The sequence below is a fragment of the Cnephaeus nilssonii genome, assembly GCF_951640355.1.
Source record: "Cnephaeus nilssonii genome assembly, chromosome: 3".
Taxonomy (NCBI): domain Eukaryota; kingdom Metazoa; phylum Chordata; class Mammalia; order Chiroptera; family Vespertilionidae; genus Cnephaeus; species Cnephaeus nilssonii.
In genome coordinates this window covers 32,694,100-32,713,018 of record NC_137074.1, presented here as the reverse complement: position 1 = coordinate 32,713,018, position 18,919 = coordinate 32,694,100, and the positions used below count along the sequence as shown (strand labels likewise).

General features: G+C 37.0%; 1 protein-coding gene across 7 annotated transcripts in view; it reads right to left on the bottom strand.

The window, feature by feature from the left end:
- Positions 1–2,676: 2,676 nt before the first annotated feature.
- Positions 2,677–18,919, bottom strand: part of ECT2 (epithelial cell transforming 2) — a 56,258-nt gene continuing 40,015 nt past the window's right edge. For 4 of the 7 annotated variants that reach the window (XM_079762388.1, XM_079762390.1, XM_079762391.1 and 1 more), the window contains 5 exons: positions 17,724–17,878; positions 9,825–9,932; positions 8,544–8,690; positions 5,448–5,707; positions 2,677–4,013 (listed from right to left, as the gene is read on the bottom strand). In XM_079762388.1, the coding sequence (XP_079618514.1) occupies positions 5,471–5,707; positions 8,544–8,690; positions 9,825–9,932; positions 17,724–17,878 (647 nt within the window). In that variant the 3' untranslated portion in view covers positions 2,677–4,013; positions 5,448–5,470. The remainder of the gene's footprint in view (positions 4,014–5,447; positions 5,708–8,543; positions 8,691–9,824; positions 9,933–17,723; positions 17,879–18,919) is intronic. The other 3 variants (XM_079762392.1, XM_079762393.1, XM_079762394.1) reach the window with 1 other exon arrangement.

Here is an 18,919-nt window from a genome sequence, read left to right as displayed (position 1 = left end):
AAGATGGCCAGCAGGGTAGGACAGTTGGGGGCGATCAGGCCTGCAGGGGAAGCCACTTAGGTGTGACCGGGACAGCAGAGAAAGGCAGTTGGGGGTGACCAGGCCGGCAGGGGAGGACAGTTGGGGGGGACCCAGGCCTGCAGGGAGGGCAGTTGGGAGGGACTAGGCCAGCAGGAGGAGGCAGTTGTGGGGGACCAGGCTTGCAGGGGAGGGCAGTTGGAACAAGGCCTGCAGGGGAGGGCAGTTGGGGGAGACCAGGCCTGCAGGGGAGGTCAGTTGGGGGTGACCAGGCCTGCAGAGGAGGGCAGTTGGGGGTGACCAGGCCTGCAGGGGAGGGCAGTTGGGAGCGACCAGACGGCAGGGGAGGACAGTTAGGGATGACCAGGCTATCAGGGGAGGGGAGTTAGGGGCAATCAGGCCAGCAAGGGAGCAGTTAGGCATTGATCAGGCTGGTAGGGGAGTGGTTAGGGGGTGGTCAGGGTGGCAGGCAGAAGTGGTTAGGGGCAATCAGGCAGGCAGGCAGGCGAGCGGTTGGGAGCCAGCAGTCCTGGATTGTGAAAGGGATCCCAGATTGGAGAGGATCCAGGCTGGGCTGAGACACACACACACACACACACACACACACACACACACACACACACAGCCATGCACAAATTTTGTGCACCGGGCCTCTAGTAATGTATAAAAACATTTCTTAATAAGCTTAAAAAATCCATTTGAATTTTCATTGTGAAATGCCTGGTTTTTTATGAGGATGTTTGATTATTCTGTTTGGTTCTTTTTGTATTCTGGATATGAGTCCTTGTCAGTTACATATATTATGCACATGTATTCTATGACTTCCACTCTTACATCTTTTCAAACTAGTAGTTAATTTTAATGTAGATTTATCACTCTTTTCCATTATAATGATCTTAAACGTGTTAACATGTTTAAGCAGTCTTTTCCAATCTGACAATTACAATACTCTCCTATATTATCTAGTGAAGTCTTTATATTTTTACCTTTCAGGTTTAGGTCTATAATCCCCTTGGAACTCATTTTTGTATAGAGTATAAAAAGAGATTACTTTTTTAAAATAAAGATACCAATTTTTCTCAGAACCATTTATTGAGTAGACTCTTTTCCCACTGTTTAAGTTTCACTTTTACCTGATTGTGATCTATTATTGTGTTAAGTATACCAAGAGCTCTATATTCTGTCTTCATTTCTACACTTTATAATTAACCTTGTTTCTGATAGAGCAGGTCCTTGTAATTCAACTGACTGGTTATTTTTAACCCTTTGTATTTCTGTATTAATTTTGGGAACAATTTATCATGGTATACACACATAAAAACTGTCAGTATTTTAATCAGCTATGTTTGAATCTATAGTTCAATTTGGGCAAAACTGCTAATTTTCAATATTGATGTATCTAATCCATGACTATGATAAAGCATCTCTATTAAGGTGTAAATATAACTCTATAGTCTTCTCTGTAAAATCTTGTATATCTTCTATTAGATTATTAAATACTTCAATAATTGTTATGCTATTGTAACAGGTAATTTAACCTTTTGCACTCGGATGTCGAGTGTGACACGACATGGTTAGCATTAGAATAAAGGAATCAAGCCGAAACCGGTTTGGCTCAGTGGATAGAGCGTCGGCCTGCGGACTCAAGGGTCCCAGGTTCGATTCCGGTCAAGGGCATGTACCTTGGTTGCGGGCACATCCCCAGTAGGGGGTGTGTAGGAGGCAGCTTATCGATGTTTCTCTCTCATCGATGTTTCTAACTCTCTATCCCTCTCTCTCTTCCTCTCTGTAAAAAATCAATAAAATATATTAAAAAAAAAAAAAGAATAAAGGAATCAAGAAAAAAGAAAGCAAGTGCAAAGGGTTAAAAAATATATATTTTCAACATGTTTGTGGCTGTTGTCAAGAAATACAATCCTATATAATAAAAGCCTAATATGCTAAGTGTCTGGTTGTCCGTTCAACCAAAGCATAATATGCTAAGCCACTCAACCGCTCACTATGACATGCACTGACCACCAGGGGGCAGACAGTTGACCGGTCGACCAGTTGCTATGACATGCACTGACCACCAGGGGGCAGACGCTTTGAATGGTAGGTTAGCTTGCTGCTGGGGTCTGGCCGATTGGGACTGAGTGAGACAGGCTGGACATGCCCTGAAGCCTTCCCACGGTCCCTCCCCGGCTGGCCAACCTCCTGTGTCCCTCCCCGGCCCCGATCATGCACTGGTGGGGTCCCTTGGCCTGGCCTGCACCCTCTCACAATCAGGGACCCCTCAGGGGATGTTGGAGAGCCAGTTTCAGCCCAATCGCACAGGCCAAGCTGAGGGACCCCACTGGTGCACGAATACGTGCACCGGGCCTCTAGTTGATAATATTTGTATACTGATTTTTGTATCAGATTTTAACCTCATAACTTATCTGTGTACATCCAATATGTTTCTAATGTCACACCTTATGCCATTTCCTCTCACTTGAAACACCACATTTTTTGGAGGGACTCACAGTTCCATTCCCAATAAAATGATAAAAGCAGTGTAATTTCTACCAGAAAAATGCGTATGTGCACATAAACATAATTTTACATAACTATCATAGAATCCACCATTCCCATTTTGCAAAGTAGAGTCCAGATTAAAAATTATAACACAAAATACACTCGGGTCTTAAGTATTTATTTACAAAGTTCTTACTAATACAACTGCTTTTAAAATATAGCAATAAAGTGGTACATACATGGTATAGAAAAAAATCTATATAGTCAGTTAAACTATTAAGAAGATAACCAAGAACTGTTAAATGACAATTAAATGTTTGTAGTAATCCCTAAACAGGTAGGAAATAAAAATTAATTTATTCGTAAGAACTTGATTATTTTGTATTGCTGACTATAAAAAAAACTATTATGAAAAATAATATCAAGGCTTGAAAAATATTTTACAACAGCAAATAAATGTATTTAAATTTTACATTTTATATGGGACAACAATAAAAAGTTGACCAAACACATATCCATGTAATATTTGACAGCAGATTAATAAAACTAATGCCAGTTTTAGAGTTATTTCATAAAGAGTATAAACAATCTTTACTACAATTTCCCCATGGTCATCCTTCAAAATAAAACCCCACACACTATCAAATTAAATCAAGATTTGATAGTGGCTAAAAAATCACCATAAATAAAGCCCTGAAGCAGCTACAAGTATACACCAATATCATGTTAGTGCAAAATATACATTATTTTTTAATCTTTCTGTTCTTATCTCAATTTGCAAAAGTATTTTGAAACAATCTCCTTTAACTGTTATTCTTTTTAATAAGGGCAAATCTTTTAAAATCCACACACTAGATCTTAAAGACACTTGAGAATAAATTAAACTGAAAATGGAGCAGTTAACTACTTCAAACAGCACATATGAAATAAGACCCCACTATTTAATCAGTTATCTATGCAGGTTTTTAATATAATTAGGTACTGTGATATCATCTAATTTCTGCACAAATTGAGATACACAAATATGTATTTCCAAAATTCATTCATGGGCACTATACAAAGAAATCCACAGCAATATTTGGCATCCACCAATGAAATTTATTTACTGTATATATCAGGTTGTAGCGCTACTGGTATCATGAATAACTTAAGATATTGGTCTTCAAATGAAGGATTCAAGCAAAGAGAAAAATTACATCAAAATCAATATAATCTTTTAATAAATTAACTTGGAAAATGTAAGAGGTTAACCTTACTCTTTCAAAGAAGAAAATCAACTGGCATAGTTTAGTGTTATCTATCTTCTTTCCGGATTTCACCAAGTGCTAATGACAAGTACCATATAAGTCAGTTCCTTATTTGTGTATGAGGTGTTAAGTTTCTATAAATTAAGATTCTTTTTTTAAGCTTCATATCAAATGAGTTGTAGATCTACTTAAAGTATGACTTCTCCTTTCAAAGAAGGAAGGAAGGGTGACAAGGGAAGGCGATGGGATACCCTGTAAAAATAAGACAAATATTTTTATTTAAACTTTTTCTTTTTAAAATTTGTTACATACAGTTAGTTATGCATCATGCATATCATTTTTACATTTCACAAAATACCATAACAATTAATTTAAAGACATCTAAAAATCCTAAACTCTGTAAATAAGCAAAAGAATTTAAAACTGGAGGGGAGGAAATTTCAGCATTCTGAAAACAAAACAAATGGATTCACTAGTTAACTACATATCAACTCACTGGAATAGATATTGGCTTACTGCTAGTAGTGGTACCTAACTTCTATGAGATATTAGTGAATCAGTGTTTCAGGTTATTAAAAAAAATTACAAATTAGTAAACAAGTTTTGAGGTAAAAAGATAAACCCTAGTGGTTTCTTCTTAACTTAATCATAAAGCAAAATTAAGAGAAATTATTTTATGACAAATAAAAATTTTCTAAAATTGAAAGTCATATACTCCTAAAGAGGTTTTGGATTATGTATACAACCTATATTTATATATGTATGTTTGTGATTTTGCTCCATATAAAAATTGAGCCCTAGCTGGTTTGGCTCAGTGGACAGAGAGTAGACCTACTGACTGAAGGGTCCTGGGTTTGATTCTGGTCAAGGGCACATGCCTGGGTTGTGTGTTCAATCCCTGGTAGGGGGCATGCAGGAGTAGCCAATCGATGATTCTTTCTTATCATTATTGTTTCTATCTCTCTCTCCTCTCCCTTCCTCTCTGAAATCAATAAAAATATATTTAAAAAATAAAATAAATTGAGCACAACAGCAGCACTTCTGTTAATAGAGATTATTCAGTTACTAAGCTGTCTAAATTTGTTTCAGAGGTCAAAGCTAAATTTCTCATAAGAGCTTTTAACAATAACAAATAGGCATACACAGAAATACAAAAACACCAACAGTGAGTATAAATCAAAATGAATTACAAAGAAAGTTAGTGTTTTATTTTAGCATATATGAAAGGCTATGTGTAACTAGCCAACAATGTTCTCACCTACAAGGTAGCAAAATGATGTTTCTTAAGATCTGTGTTGATCAAGTATTACCATTCAAGTGATAACAAAGCAATGATTTAAGTAGAAAGTAAAAAAATTTTTATTTGCTATATTAAAAGCATAAATTTTATAAAATGCCATAAATCTAAGATTAAGAATCAGATTTGGAACATGAATCCACTTTACATGGCAATTATTATTCTTTAAAATGTTCACTTTCATAAATAAGAAAATTTCTAATAGTATTGATTCTTTTTCTGAACTTGAGCATAATTACCTTGCAAAAATATTTTTATGTGCCAATCTGCAATAAAGCAGTTATAAAATTGTGAATTCAAAAGTCCCCACCCACCTAATAAGTAATGTAATGGAGTAAGAATACTTCCTTTTTTCACAAATACAAATTTCAAATAGCTAATAAGCTCACATTAAACTTGAGGCTTGTTTCCATTACTGGTTGGTATTATCTCTTAATTCTTCACAAATACCAAAGATGACTTGGATAGAACTTTTTTTGAAATTTGAAAAATCAATATTTTCTTTCAGTGTCTCACTAACTCGTGAGGCAGAATGACGTATAGATGGGAACCAGGAGTTTTGAGAGCGCCCACCAGTAGAGTATGAGCACTGAGCATAAACATGCTTAGTAAATCCAATTGTACTGCTTGTGGAAACTGAATGGATAATCTGTCAGAACAGAAATAAGCAATGGAGAAAAGGACATGAATGTCTGAAAGATATTTTAGGTACTTCTTATTTATATTTATATTGTCTACATAAAAGTGACAAAACCACAAATAATTTAACTTACTAAAAAGTTTCTATAAAATCCAGTTACTTTCATTTGAAAAGCAATGTTTATAACAGTTACTATAGGAAATAAACAAGGGACAGTTCTTTGGCCTTCAGAAAGCTTATAATCTATTTTAATAAAGAGATGCTGTTTTTTTGTCAATTTTAATATATTTTTCATTTCATTTAATATATTAATCAAATTTCTATGCATGTTTATATTATCAGCTAAGTATTGGAAATTTAACCTTGATCAAATACCATTATAAACATGCTCTGCCCTGGCTGGGTGGCTCGGTTGTTTGGAGCACCCTTCTGCACACCAAAAAGTTGTGGGTTCAATACCCAGTCAGGGCACATAACCTAGGTTGTGGATTTGATCCCCAGTTGGGGCACAGGGCACGGGGCACGGGGCACCTACAGAAAGCAACCAATCGATGTTTCTCTTTCACATCAGTGTTTTTCCCTATCTCTAAAATCAATAAAAACATATCCTCAGGTGAGGATTATAGGATTGAAAAAAGTCCGTATAGACATGCTCAGAGTCAGCTGTAACTCTTTGATGTATTAACTAAAGACTTAACTAGCTTTTTTTTTTTTTTTTTTTTTAATTTACTTGAGGGTATTACACATGTGCTCCATTATTCCCCATTGCCCACACTGCACTGCGGCAGCCAGCTAGCCTGATCCGGGCCCCAACCAGCCCCCAATACCCTGATCAAGGGCAGGGCCAGCTGCCAACCATTGTGGCCCCTCCCCCCAGCTGGCCCCAAACCTGATCAGCCCCAACACCCCAATCAGAGGTGGGGCTGGCCAGTCAACCATCCACGGCCCCTCCCACCACCGGCCCGGCCCGATGGGCCCCCATTGGGGCAGCCGGCCTGACCCCACCTGTGCATGAATTCGTGCACCTGGCCTCTAGCATATATATATATATATATATATATATATATATATATATATATATATATATATATATATTTTCTTTGGTCATTCTCTGCCCACCACTCCCAATACCCCTTCTCTCTGAGATTCCTGTCTGTGCCATGCTTTCATGCCTCTGGGATTTTGTTCATCAGTTTATTTTGTTTATTAGATTCCAAAGTCTGTATAAATTTTATATAATAAACGGTAACCACTTATAAAACACTAGAGCAGCCTTGGGGGTGACTACTCACCATGAACTGCCCAATTAGGGATTTATGATTTATTACAGCACCCCTTTTTGTCCACAAGATCCAAAGTCCAGAATTTAAGAAAGGTATTAATGGTGCAGGAAACAGCCCATACAAAGCCTCTAGGTTAGTGATGGGCAACCTTTTGAGCTTGGTGTGTCAAACTTCGCCAAAATACTGAGCATAACTTGGGTAGTGTGTCACTTTGAGGAAAAAACATTATTTTGCAAATGTTTCATCCTCAGGAGCAGCAAATGTTTCATCCTCGGCATGCGGCTGCATGTCATCAGAAATGGCTACGCGTGTCAGTGCTGACACGCGTGTCATAGGTTCGCCATCACTGCTCTAGGTGGATTAGCTTTGAGTTTTTTAAGGAAAGCAAGAAAGCCAGTGTGGCTGAAATAGGGTGTGTGTGTGTGGCGGGGCGGGGAGACATGCATTAAAGGAAAGGGTGGAGGAACAGAGTATGCTGCCTTGGAGAGGTCTGATATTCTAAGGGTGGAGGGAGATAAATGAGGAGCTGGGAACAACAGGGATTCTCTCTAGCAGCCATGAGTAGGGTGAAAGAGGATGGGGTGAGGGGAGAAAAAAAAAAAAAATACTAGAGTTCACACTGTGTGCCAGGGACTGACCAAAGCACTTTGCATAAATTAACTTATTTAATCCTTACAACTCTACTTTGGATTCATTTTACAGATAGTGAAATGGAAACAGAGATCTTTAATAATGTATCAAAAGCCATAGAGTTAGTAAATAGCAGAGGTGGGATATGATCACATGAGTTCTAGAGTTCATGCTCTTAGCTACTATTCAAAATGCCTCTCACTATATAATCACATAATATAAGTATGTGTGATTATATAGTGAGAGGCATTTTGAGTAGCCCCACGCAGCCTGCTGTTCATTTGTTTGGTCATCCCTTACTAACCCCCCTGCCAACCTGGTCACCCCACACAGCCTGCTTGTTCAGTCATTTGGCCGTCCCTCACTAACCACCCTGCTGGCCTGGTCGTAGGCAGCCATCTTGTGGGGGCGTTACGGTCAATTTGCATAGTACCTCTTTATTATATAGGATACTTCAGACACCATTGGGAATTTGTATTTTTCAGAACACATATGAATTCAGAACACATATCATCCTTTGAAGTCTACAGTTTCAGAAATTATATTCTTCTCATCACAGAAACAGTAAAAAGAATAAAACTCAGTCTCTGTTATATTGCTGGGACCAATGTATATAAACAGAACCATTGCTATTTATGTTAGTAAAGTGAGAGGCCAGATTGAAACACGCTTTTTTCTTTAGAGACTTTAGAACATGTCTCAATCTGAATAAAAATTTCTTATCAAATAAACTACATATTAAGTATGTCTCTATTTCTAGTTCATTAAAGTGATGTTTTCTCAGTTATCTTTACCTAACAAAATATGTTAGAAGTTAAGAAGTATAAAAAAAAAATGGAGATATTAGATTTCCATCTTTAAGATTGGCAAATTGCATACCAACTTCCTTAAGTGTGAATAAGTCATTAGTCCATCAAATCAAAGTCACTTACTGCTAATGATGATGTGCTAGACATACGACTCATTACATGCTTGTCATTGCTGAGAGGACTTCTTCCCTCCACTGAACTTTGGGATGTCATAAGAGCCCTTCGTAGAACTCTTCTTGGAGTTTTGGAGAAAGAGAATGCTCTTGTAACCTAGAATTTTAAGAAGTTACAATTAAGCCTAAAGAAGTTTAATATAACTGATCAGAACAATTATACATAAACAAAGCCAAATACACATCAAAAGTGTTTGTACAAATAGTATTATCATAGATTTAGAATCTCTTTGGAAAAAACACTGAGAAAATGTAGTATAGTAATAGTCCTCACTCAACGTTGTGGTCCTCGATATGTTCTGAGACTTCAAGTGAAATGATATAATAAAACCAATTTTATCAGAGGCTAATTGATATAAACAAGAGTTAATTTCCTATAGCATTCTCATCATCATTATAATGAAACAACGCTGAACATTATTTAAAGACCTGCTGTATACTCGCATTCTTAGAGCACAACAGTCAAATGGGAGGAAAAAAGTGCAAGGATAAACCTGGCATGGGAGAGAAGAAACGTGGCTTTTTTGTGTCTGATTCCACTAAAATTTAGTTGTGAGATCTTTAACCCAAAGCCATTTGAACCTCAATTTCCTTTTTGAAGAAGTGAAGGAGTTAATTTGACTCCCCATTTAACATATTTATTTACCATATAGCAAACATGCTAATCTTGGGAGATATAAAGATGATTAAAAAAGTACAAAGCTTCCCTTCAAAAGCAAAAACTTGTAAATCTAGCAATAGAGTATGGCTGCAAATTTCACCTAGACTATTAATATACCTTTTTTTCTATTTCTAAAAGGCCCAATATTCTTACGTAGTTCTCAATAAAGTAAGCAGGGAAGTTATCTCTGATAAGGTAAGTAGGGAAGTTATATCCAGCGTTATACTATGGTCAGGATCTCTGTCGTGTGCCCTTTGCTGAACAATATCTGAGGCGATATTCAAGATGAATGCACACAAACTTACATCTACAACACCATCAATACATTTCTACTGAAGTAGAGTTCATAGAAGTATCACTATAAAAAGCATATGAAGGTAACAGGTTGTTATAATTACTGTACTAAAGAATTCACTAAACTAAAACTATTATCTCTGTGGGCCATTTCCTAAGCCCTCAAACTAACTTTGTTTTATAGACCACCTTTACACTGATGTTTCTGGCAATATTTAATGTAGTCTAAAAAATACTGTTTGGAGATATGTTAAATAATAATGCCAGGGGACTCACCCTTTTTGAAGTCTTTTTTATTGCTCTAGATGCTCTACTCAATGTACTGTCCATATCTTTTGTATTTACTTCAAAGGTTTCTGGATCAGCAGTATAAATAAGATTTTCCTGTTCAAAAAATAAACATTTTTATTATTTTAAAATAAAATTTTAGAAATATACAACTGTTTTAAAAAATCAAACCTTTAAGCACTTATCTTCATATGGGAGTATATATAAAAGAAGCTACTCAAGGTTTCTGACATACTTGACATCATTTCTATTCTAAAATGTATTAATTTAAGAATAGTGGAAAACAAACACTCAGTAAATAAAAAATCCATTGCAAGGACAATGGAGACCAAAGCAACTGGAAATCCTATATCAGGCGTCCTCAAACTACGGCCCGCGGGCCACATGCGGGTGTTTTTGCCGTTTTGTTTTTTTACTTCAAAATAAGATATGTGCAGTGTGAATAGGAATTTGTTCATAGTTTTTTTTAAACTATAGTCCGGCCCTCCATCGGTCTGAGGGACAGTGAACTGGCCCCCTGTTTAAAAAGTTTGAGGACCTCTGTCCTATATAATAAAAGACTAATATGCAAATCGACCGAACGGCAGAATGACCGGTCACTATGATGCACACTGCCTATAAGGGGTCAGATGTTCAATGCAGGAGCTGCCCCTAGTGGTCAATGCGCTCCCACAGGGGGAGTGCTGCTCAGCCAGAAACCGGGCTCACGGCTGGCGAGCGCAGTAGCAGTGGCCTCTCCTGCTTCCGCGGCAGCGTTAAAGATGTCTGACTGACGCTTATGCCCACTCCCCATGGGCCTAAACTGTCAGTCGGACACCCCTCGAGGGCTCCCGGACTGTGAGAGGGCACAGGCCAGGCTGAGGGATGCCCCCCTCCACGAGTGCACGAATTTTGTGCACTAGGCCTCTAGTATATATATAAAATCTTACCAACAACCCTAAAACTAGTAAGTTAGAAATTTAGCATAATTTATATGCTTAAGAATAATGTCTGCTACAAAATCAGTATCACAAAAATTAATTTAATTAGAAAAACCAAATCCACCCTGCTTTCTCTATCAGAAAAAAAGACCCTCTCTTTTCTACTTGATCTACTTGCTAAATGACTCAGTTGCTTAATCTAATCGTACTCAGGTAACTGAGTATTTATAAATATCAGTATCTTTTAAAAACAATGTTACAATTTTTTTCTGAGTTTTGTGTTTTTTTAAAATCACATCATTAAATGTTTGGGGGAGAATTTTAAAATAAAATTACCCATAAACCCTACTAAACATTTACTATTTATATTTTGGTATATTCCTTACAGATATTTTCCTACATGCATAAAATACTTTATTGTAACAAAATTGGAATCATAGTTTTCTTTAAAATAGGTTTCATTTGTTCCTTATAAGGCTATTCCTAGATTCACACTAAAATTTTCTAAATGTATACCAAATCTTACTGGAAAGGCGGCAGGGATCTTCTTTATTTCCTACTTTCTAGTTGGTTACTGCTAGCGAAGATGAAAACCATTGGTATGTATGCATTTATATTTATTTGGCTACTTAACTCTGTTATAAGTGCTAGTAGTTTTCAATTGATTCTTGCCAATTATATAGACAATCATGTGAAAAATAACTTTGAACAGTTAACATCTCTTGCCAATCCATGAGAAACAAAGCAGTCAAGGCTATGATTTAAGCTCTGGCTAACTCTGAGTCTCTCAACATCCCCACTCACATACTCCTTCCAGGTTTTGCACTATTAAGATTTCCTACACACAGGAGATGGGATCACATTTCCTAAAATGCTGTACATACGGCATCATAAACTAAGCAAAGCATTAACTTTAGTTTTATGAACTTAATTTTGTTTTCATTTCATTCAATTTTTAAGTTTAATTTCATTCCAATTTGGATTTCATCCAATGAATAATATATTGAAAATCTATCTCATAGTAGGTTTAAATGGTCCTAGACATAGACACAAATTCAGAAAAAGTTTTTACACAGAACCATTTTCTTCCATTATGTCTCATTTTTAAACTACAAGGTAATGTATCAATCATCACTCTGAATTGGTCAACAAGTGACATTTTTTAAAAACTGATAGCTGAAAAATCCAATCAAATTGTCAAAAAGCATTTGGAAATAGTAAGAGAATTTAATAAAAATGATGTGTTACAAAATTAACATCCATACATCAAAAATTTACCCATATAGAAAAACAACAAAAATAGCTAAACTCACTCACTTATGATAGTATCTAGTATCATTGTGTCCTCTCCCTTAGTCTGTGACACAGGGATTTCCTCAAACTTTGTAATCATGTTTATAGCTTAGAGCAGTGATGGGCAACCTTTTGAGCTTGGTGTGTCAAACTTCGCCAAAAAACTGAGCATAACTCGGGTAGTGTGTCACTTTGAGGAAAAAACATTATTTCGCAAATGTTTCATCCTCAGGAGCAGCAAATGTTTCATCCTCGGCATGCGGCCGCGTGTCATCAGAAATGGATACGCGTGTCAGTGCTGACGCATGTCATAGGTTCGCCATCACTGGCTTAGAGTATCTGATTTGGTCAAATTAAAATGATACCAATAACAGGCATTTATATTAACAACTTACTATGTATGGCTACTAACCAGCAGAATAATAATAATTTTAAATAGAAATTGTATTAACTCCAGCATAAATATTATTGGCTCAGAAACATAAACTCTTCTTGTATATGTTATATCTTCAATCTATTCCTCATGTAGTTAGAAATTCTAGTTCTTCAATATTGATTATTATTAATATTAAATAAATACTGTTACTAATAAATAATTAGTGATAAAAGTACTGAGTGGTAGCATAAGACATTTAATTATAAAGTTACTTCTAAACTATTCAAATTGGGGGAGGGGAGTGTAACATTGCTTAAATTCATTTATTACTAGAAATACACTTTTGACATTAAGGGTTAGAAATCTGTAATGGCTTCAGCAAAGCCACCAGCTGGCCTCAGGTGATATATAAGCCTTAACAGTATAGTATGGACAACAAAATTAAAGGCTACATGTTGGCAAGAGACTGAAAAGACATACCTAAGTATTCTGAAAAAAATTTTTCAACAAATTAAAACTTTAACCTTTAAATTTGGAATAACAGAATATGATATGGGACATCATATCCATGTGAAGAAAAACTATGGAGAGTTTTAACCAAGAATAAGGATACTCGGAATCTAATGTTAGCTTTATGCTCTTAACCTTAGTTTTCACATGTATAATAATGATATTAGATTAAATGTTCTTTCAGCCTGAAAATTTTAGTTCTCTTTTTAAATTTAAATTCTTCATTGTTTAAAGTATTATATAAGTTTCCCTGAACATTTGAATTCTTAAGTTATTTACAAATAGACATGATAAATGAAATAAGTCTACAATAAAATAGTTATACTTATTTTACTCTTAATTATTTAAGCTCCAATTATTTAGGGCACCAATGAATACATAATAAATAGGACAGAAACTATTGATTCAAAGAATCAGATATTTTTATCGCTTACATCTTTTGTACACACACACATATATATAAATATATATACACACACACACAAATATTTAAAAATACTTTCTCTTCAGCATGGCAAATGTTCTCAAATGATAAGACACTGACTCAGGACGTTTAAAAAAAATTACTCTGCAGTATTTTAAATGTGAGAAATATCTCAACTGAAGTCAATATGTGAATTTACAGACTTATTTCTTAGTAACAAAATGTGACAACTTGAAAAACATTTTCTTTAAGACAGTATAAATCAGTACATAGTTAAATGTTTGCTGCCATCTTGTGGCTAATTTTACTTTATGAAATTTGTTTCATTATTTGTTGTTTATATACAAACTAGAGGCCTGGTGCACGAAATTCATGCACAGGAGGGGTGTATCCCTCAGCACAGGCTGCATCCTCTTGCAATTTGGGACCCCTCAGGGGATGTTGTGCCTAAGCCAGCAGTTGGACATCCCTCTCGCAATCCGGGATGCTGCATGCACCAGTGACCATACTTTCCATACAGGTGAAAGGTATCTTGCTGTTGTATGGGCAGCTACATTTTTTTTTTGCCCTGATTATAAAAAGTAGTACATAACATGATCCTTCTGAGGCAGTAGTACCATTTCCCCATCTTATGGGTGGAAAAATTGAAGCAGGAGAAGTTAAGTAATTGGCTTTGTCGCACAGTTATAAGTGTCAGAATCAGGGCTGACCACAAAATATGCAAGCCAGAGTCCATGCATGTCATCATTGCATCATCCTGTTTTTTCAGTGTTAGAGCAGCCTTGAGAGGTTTTAATTTTTAAATCTAAGAGACTGTTCCCCTAGGCCTGGCTGGCAATCAGGGCCATCTGTGGGGCAACCGACAGGCGGGGTGATCGGGAGGGGCCTCTGCTGGCGCCTGCCTTGGCTGGCAGCCTGGCACTGCCCACTGGCCGGCCCTGACTCCCAATTGCAGCCGCTGGTCATCTGCCCCCTGGTAGTGTGTGTCATTGCGACTGTTCATTCCACTATTCAGTCAATTTGCATATTAGGGTTTTATTATATAAAACTAGAGGCCTGGTGCATGGATTTGTGCAGTAATGTGGTCCCTCGGCCTGGCCTGTGCCCTCTAGCAATCTGGGACCCCTCAGGGGGTGTCGGATAGCAGGTTTCAGCCTGATCCCCACAGGCCCAATCCAGACAGGAGGGAGCCTGATCCTGTGAGTTGAGTGTCTGCCCCCCGTGGTCAGTGCGCATCAAAGTGACCGGTCAACTGGTTATTCGGTCGCTTAGGCTTTTATATATACTAGAGGCTCGGTGCATGAAATTTGTGCATGGGTAGGGTTCCTAGGCCTGCCGGCGATCAGGGCCAATCAGGGCCTTCCAGCTGCCGGCTGGGGCCTTCCTTTGTTCCATGCCGCCCCTGGTGATCAGCACACATCATAGCGAACAAACTCCTGGTCTCCAGGCCGATCTCCCGAGGGGACATTTTGCATATTAGCCTTTTATATATACTAGAGGCCCGGTGCACAAAATTTGTGTACTTGGGGGGATCCCTCAGCCTGGCCTGCACCCTCTTGCAGTCCAGGAGGCCTCAGGGGATGTCCAACTGCTGACTTGGGCCCGCTCCCTAAGTGGGCAGTTGGACATCCTTAACGCTGCTGCGGAGGTGGGAGAGGCTCCCACCACCACTGCTGCACATGCAAGCCATGCGCCCGGCTTCTGGCCGAGTAGCGTTCCCCTGTGGGAGTGCACTGACCACAAGGGGGCAGCTCCTGCGTCAAGCATCTGCCCCCTGGTGGTCAGTGTGCATCATAGTGACCAGTCACTCTGCCATTCTGTTGATTTGCATATTAGCCTTTTATTATATAGGATAGATAGATTCTAGGATTATTAGCTATCTTATAGCTAGTAATTCAATAGATTGTATTTCAAGAAAATTTTTCCATTAACTGTTTATGCTTCAGTTTTATAGTTATAAATTCAAAAAGGACTGCCTAAGCCATCTACTCTGACATCTTGATAAATAAAGGAGTAATTTCTAAAATAGGCAATCACTATAAAGCAAGGATATGTATTGTATATGAATACCTAGACCTATGAAAAAAAATTCTTCCATATAATGAGCGATTTTGTAAGCTCTATAATAAAAACTGTCTCCATCATTTTTCTAGCCAATATTCTGTTTTATAAATTAACATTGCATTACTTCTATAAACCATTTTGTGGAACAAGCATCCTATATTTTTGGCCTATAGAAATGTTCAAAAGCAAAAAATAGTCTATTTACTGTTCTAAACATTTAGGTAGGACGTTCTAGCCATGTATTATCTACTTTATAAACCATAATAATTATATCTCAATATCTTTCATAAGAAGACTTAACTATGATAAAATAAACATTTTACTGTCACAGGAATGTCCAAGCAATGTCAGTTACAGTACTATTGTACTGAAAAGGGTCATCTATCAATACATTCTCTTATCATTTGTATGTGTCTTATAATTTGAGAACATATGCCATGTTGAAGAGAAAGTATTTTTAAATATATATATACAAAAGATGCAAAAGACAAAACAAAATCTGATTCTTTGAAACAGTAGTTTCTGTCCTTCTAATACATATTCATTGGTGCCCTAAATAATTGGAGCTTAAATAATTAAGAGTAGAATAAGTATAACTATTTTATTCTAGACTAATTTCATTTGTCATACCCATTTGTAAATGACTTAAGAATTAAAATTTTCAGGCTGAAAGAACATTTAATCTATTATCATTATTTTACATGTGAAAACTAAGGCCAAGAGCATAAAGCTAATATTAGATTCCAGGTATCCTTATTCTTGTAACTCTCTATAGTTTTTCTCCTTGTTGATATGATGTCTCATATTCTGTTATTTCAAATTTAAAGATTAAAGTTTTTATTTGTTGAAAATTTTTTTCTCAGAATACTTAGGTATGTATTTTTGGTCTCTTGCCAACGTGTAACCTTTAATTGTGTTGTCCATACTCTTAAGGCTCATACATCACCTGAGGTCAGATGGTAGCTTTGCTGAAGCCATTAGATTTCTAATCTCCAATATGAAAAATATAATTCTATTAACAAATGAATTTTTTAATTAACATGTTATTTATGCAAAAATGATGGTCTATATCTATAGCATGTCTCACCATTAATGATGAAGAAAGTAAATTATCTTTTATAGGACCTATATTTTATCCAAGAGCTACTATAGGCTACCTGAATTCTGACAGTTGTTTAACTTTGATAATTTGAATTTCTCATGTATCTTCACATTAATCGATATAGGGTAAAAATAATTACATATTCTATATCAGTGATGGCGAACCTATGACACGCGTGTCAGCACTGACACACGTAGCCATTTCTGATGACATGCGGCCGCATGCCGAGGATGAAACATTTGCTGCTCCTGAGGATGAAACATTTGCGACTAGAGTCTTGGAGTTAGATTTTTCCTCAAAGTGACACACTACACGAGTCATGCTCAGTTTTTTGGAGAAGTTTGACACAAGCTCAAAAGGTTGCCCATCAGTGATGTATATATTCACAATTCACATTTGATTTTAAGAGGCTGGACTGAGAAAACTGGATTGGCTACTTGCCTGATAGGAAATGCAACTTGCTTTATCTCATTATTGCTTGCAGTTAGATAAGGGAACAGCAGAACAGAATACCCTCTACTTTACAAACAGCCAGGCCTAAGAGCTTCCATGAAAATCACAGGGTACAAGTCCCAAAAGCCTCACCCAATCAGAGCCAGAGGAGCTATAAGGTTAACAGGGCCTTTCCATAAACTAAAATTTGAGTGTTTCATGTGTCTACACTTTTAAAATATCTTTTACAAAACAATTTATTAAACCAGCTTTCCTTAATACATACAAAACTAAAACTCTCTTATAATCACAATTAGCAATTAACAAGTCATTAGGAATGTACAGATTTAGCCTGAATGCACTGCCATGGAGTTTTAACTCTTCATAATAGCCTAGAGGCCTGGTGCATGAAAATTCACCAGGGAGCGTCCCTCAGCCCGGCCTGCCCCCCCTCACAGTCTGGGAGCCCTCAGGGGCAGGAGGCGACCCAGCGATTAGGAGAAGGCGACGCCCCATCACACCTCTGCTGCTGCCACTGCCGGCAGCACAAGCCTCAGCTGGCCCTGGTTACCTGAGCATTGGGCAGCTCTGGGAGGCTGGGAAGCCACCATCCGAGACTTGCCTGTGCCTCGAGCCGGCCCTGGGTGGCTGGGGAGCTGAGGGGACTGGGTGCCACCATCTTGTGGCTGTGGGCACCGCCATCTTTGCAATGGTGTGAGGGTCAATTAACATATTCCCTCTTTATTACATAGGATTAAGAACTTACAGCATCTGCTTTACAAATGGTGTTGGCTACATGTCGACATAGCATCTTGAGCCAGTTTTCTTTTGGAATTTCCTCTGATGTCATCTGGAAACTGAGCAGCACATTTGCCTGCTCTGTTGGTGGCCTCACGAGCAAGGCAAAAGCATTATGGCAATCTAGGGTTCCAGAATTATAAACAATATGTGTTATTCTTGGAAAATGATAGATTTATGCAAGTTTAGTTACCTCAGCTCAACAACATTCCAATGAAATGAATGATCTTTTCTCCACCCTCCCCACCCCCTCTATTTTTAATTGGACAAAGATTATCACTGTTTTACACTGAAACATTAAAAAGAACTGTAACAGTAAGTACCATATGAAGAACCAACAATAATAATTTGACATTACATAAACAGTATTTTCCATGACATTTAATATTTTATATGATGGAGTTTTAAACAATTAGAATGTATCATTACTTATTATCCTAGAATTTGAGTTTTTAAATGAAATGGCATTGTAAGAAAAATTTAAAAACTCAACCTATTTAAATCAAGTTTAAAGAAACAAAATTTTCAAATATTAAAATTGTTACAAAATTTTTAGAACCTATTTAAACAATGAAATCTTCCATTATTAGAATCCAAAAATATGGAAATATTTAAAATAAATGTACTACATAACCCATAATTCAAATTTGACAATAGAGCAAAGATAGCAATATAAGTTACTATTCAAATATTCTTTGTTTCTATTAACTCAAAGCCTTTCATCATGAGAGGATGGGATCATTAATGGAACCAGCTTACACTGTAAAAATCATGCCTAACACCCAAAATATGACCATAAAGATATATCACTAGTGCCAGTTAAACAACGATACTATTTTTAGTAGGTATAAACTTTTGGCAATTTCAGGCCTTCAGAGATACCTCCCTTACACTATCAAAGTTGAGGGAGAAAGCTTCCCTTAATACACATTTAACTCCATGCCAAGACTACCATAGTTACTTAGGGTGTATTTACTCATGCACATCATTCCTGGTCATATCCTAACTGTATCCTTAACAATGCTGCCACTGGCAACAAGGAAAGTATAAGATGCAAAAGCACAGATGATTTCTTTTGGGTTCTGAAGAAATAAAATGTTTTGGTGTGGGAACAGGCTAGGTTAGGGTACATAGCACTTTCATTTGAAAAAATATATAAGGGAG